The 1,662-nt window shown below is 32.6% G+C and overlaps 1 protein-coding gene across 1 annotated transcript in view; it reads left to right on the top strand.

Moving 5' to 3' along the window:
• The window catches only part of FAM19A2 (family with sequence similarity 19 (chemokine (C-C motif)-like), member A2), a 606,282-nt gene that overhangs the window by 406,876 nt on the left and 197,744 nt on the right, over nucleotides 1-1,662 (top strand). The window contains exon 2 of the mRNA XM_012661562.1: nucleotides 1,235-1,341. Coding sequence (XP_012517016.1) covers nucleotides 1,236-1,341 — 106 coding nt within the window. The 5' untranslated portion in view covers nucleotide 1,235. The remainder of the gene's footprint in view (nucleotides 1-1,234; nucleotides 1,342-1,662) is intronic.

Here is a 1,662-nt window from a genome sequence, read left to right as displayed (position 1 = left end):
ACGGGGAGCACTAAAGGGAGGGAAGGGCATGCCTTTAACCCGCATTTGGGTGAGGCAAAGACATAAAGTGTAACTATAATGTTTGTACCCTCACAAAACCCTGGAATAATAAAAAAAAAGAAAAAAAAAAACCAGGAAAGGCAAGAATCTGCAGGTCAAGCAAAAATGAAGTTGAGTATAGGATCTAAACCTGAAAGGCACTGGGTAATGGATATATATTTTATCTCCCTTATAAATAAATGTAGATAGATTCAATTTCATATCAGTTTTGCTTATCTCTTAGCTAGGGGTTAATATAAGAATTTTAGAATTAGACAATTCTGAGTTTGAATTTTTATTCTATCATTAAATGTGACCTTAGGCAAATTTCCATATATGAAATATATGTCATATATGAAATGGATCTGGACATACCTACATGCCAAGTTTGTTCTGAGGAACAAATGAAAGAATGTGTAAAGCATTGGAGAAAGTCGGTGGTAAACTTTTATTATAGGTAGCTATTATTTTGTTATAACATTTTTTGGTTTCCCATTTTTTGGTTATAACATTTGATGGGCTCAACTTGAAAGTATTAATTTGGTATTTTTCATTCTGTTCTTCCATTTTTCTCCTACTTCTGATAAAGTATAGCAAGATGCCTTCCAACAACATTGTGTCACCTGTAGCAGAATTGTGTGTATTAGATGGGTCAGGTTAGTCTGCAATAAGGAAGGCATGTTACCAGATGATTTTTTAAAAAAGCACATTAGGAATAATAGATTTGAAGTGACTTTATTCTGTGCAAGAATTCATCTAAGCGGTTTTATCTAAACTGTTTACTTTGACCATTTGACTTGGCATTGAAGAAGGAATCTTTAGAAAAAAAGCAAAGTAATAAAGTATTTATTTAAAGATTATTCAAATGACCGTGCCTTGGATTTTGTTAATAAATTAAACCTACCTTTATATGAAGAGAAAAATCATAACAATTCCTAACTGATTTAGGCTATTAAGTGGATGAAGACTGACTTAGCCAGTCTTTGTCTACTTCTTGCATCATATCAAGGTACTTTGGAAAACTTTTATTTTCTATGCTCGTAGTTTATACACAGTGAATAGCATTTTAAATATAAGTAATAAAATTTTCAGGTGTTCAGTGGTTAAGGTGTTGTGGAAGGCCTTAAATGTAGCACAATTATAATGGAAAAGCAATGATTTCCACATACTTAGGATTTTTTTTTTTATTTTTCAGGATGAATAAGAGATATTTACAGAAAGCAACAAAAGGAAAACTGCTAATAATAATATTTATTGTAACCTTGTGGGGGAAAGTTGTATCCAGTGCAAACCATCATAAAGGTAAGCTCTTCTGTTTTCTTTCTCAACTATTATATCTGTGGAAGATGACTCCCCTTAACACAGACTGTTGTGTTCTGTCTCCACGTATCAGTTAAATTTTACTACGTATAGGATTTCCCTGGCAATTCTCTTTACGTAAAAATGCAGGGAGTTATCCTTAAGACGGCTTGGATAGGGAAAACATGATATTTCCAGAATTACTGCCATTTCTGCAAATAGTGTTCAAAGAAAATGAAATTGTATCTCTGCCTTTCCTTCTCATTTAAGATGACGATGTCAAAGTGTTAAAAATGAGTTTCAGATTGCATTCATCCTCATAAA

The sequence above is a fragment of the Propithecus coquereli genome, unplaced genomic scaffold, assembly GCF_000956105.1.
Source record: "Propithecus coquereli isolate 6110/MARCELLA unplaced genomic scaffold, Pcoq_1.0 Scaffold72, whole genome shotgun sequence".
In the NCBI taxonomy this organism is placed as follows: domain Eukaryota; kingdom Metazoa; phylum Chordata; class Mammalia; order Primates; family Indriidae; genus Propithecus; species Propithecus coquereli.
Note: the sequence above shows the minus strand (reverse complement) of the source record. Positions and strands in the feature narration are given on the sequence as shown.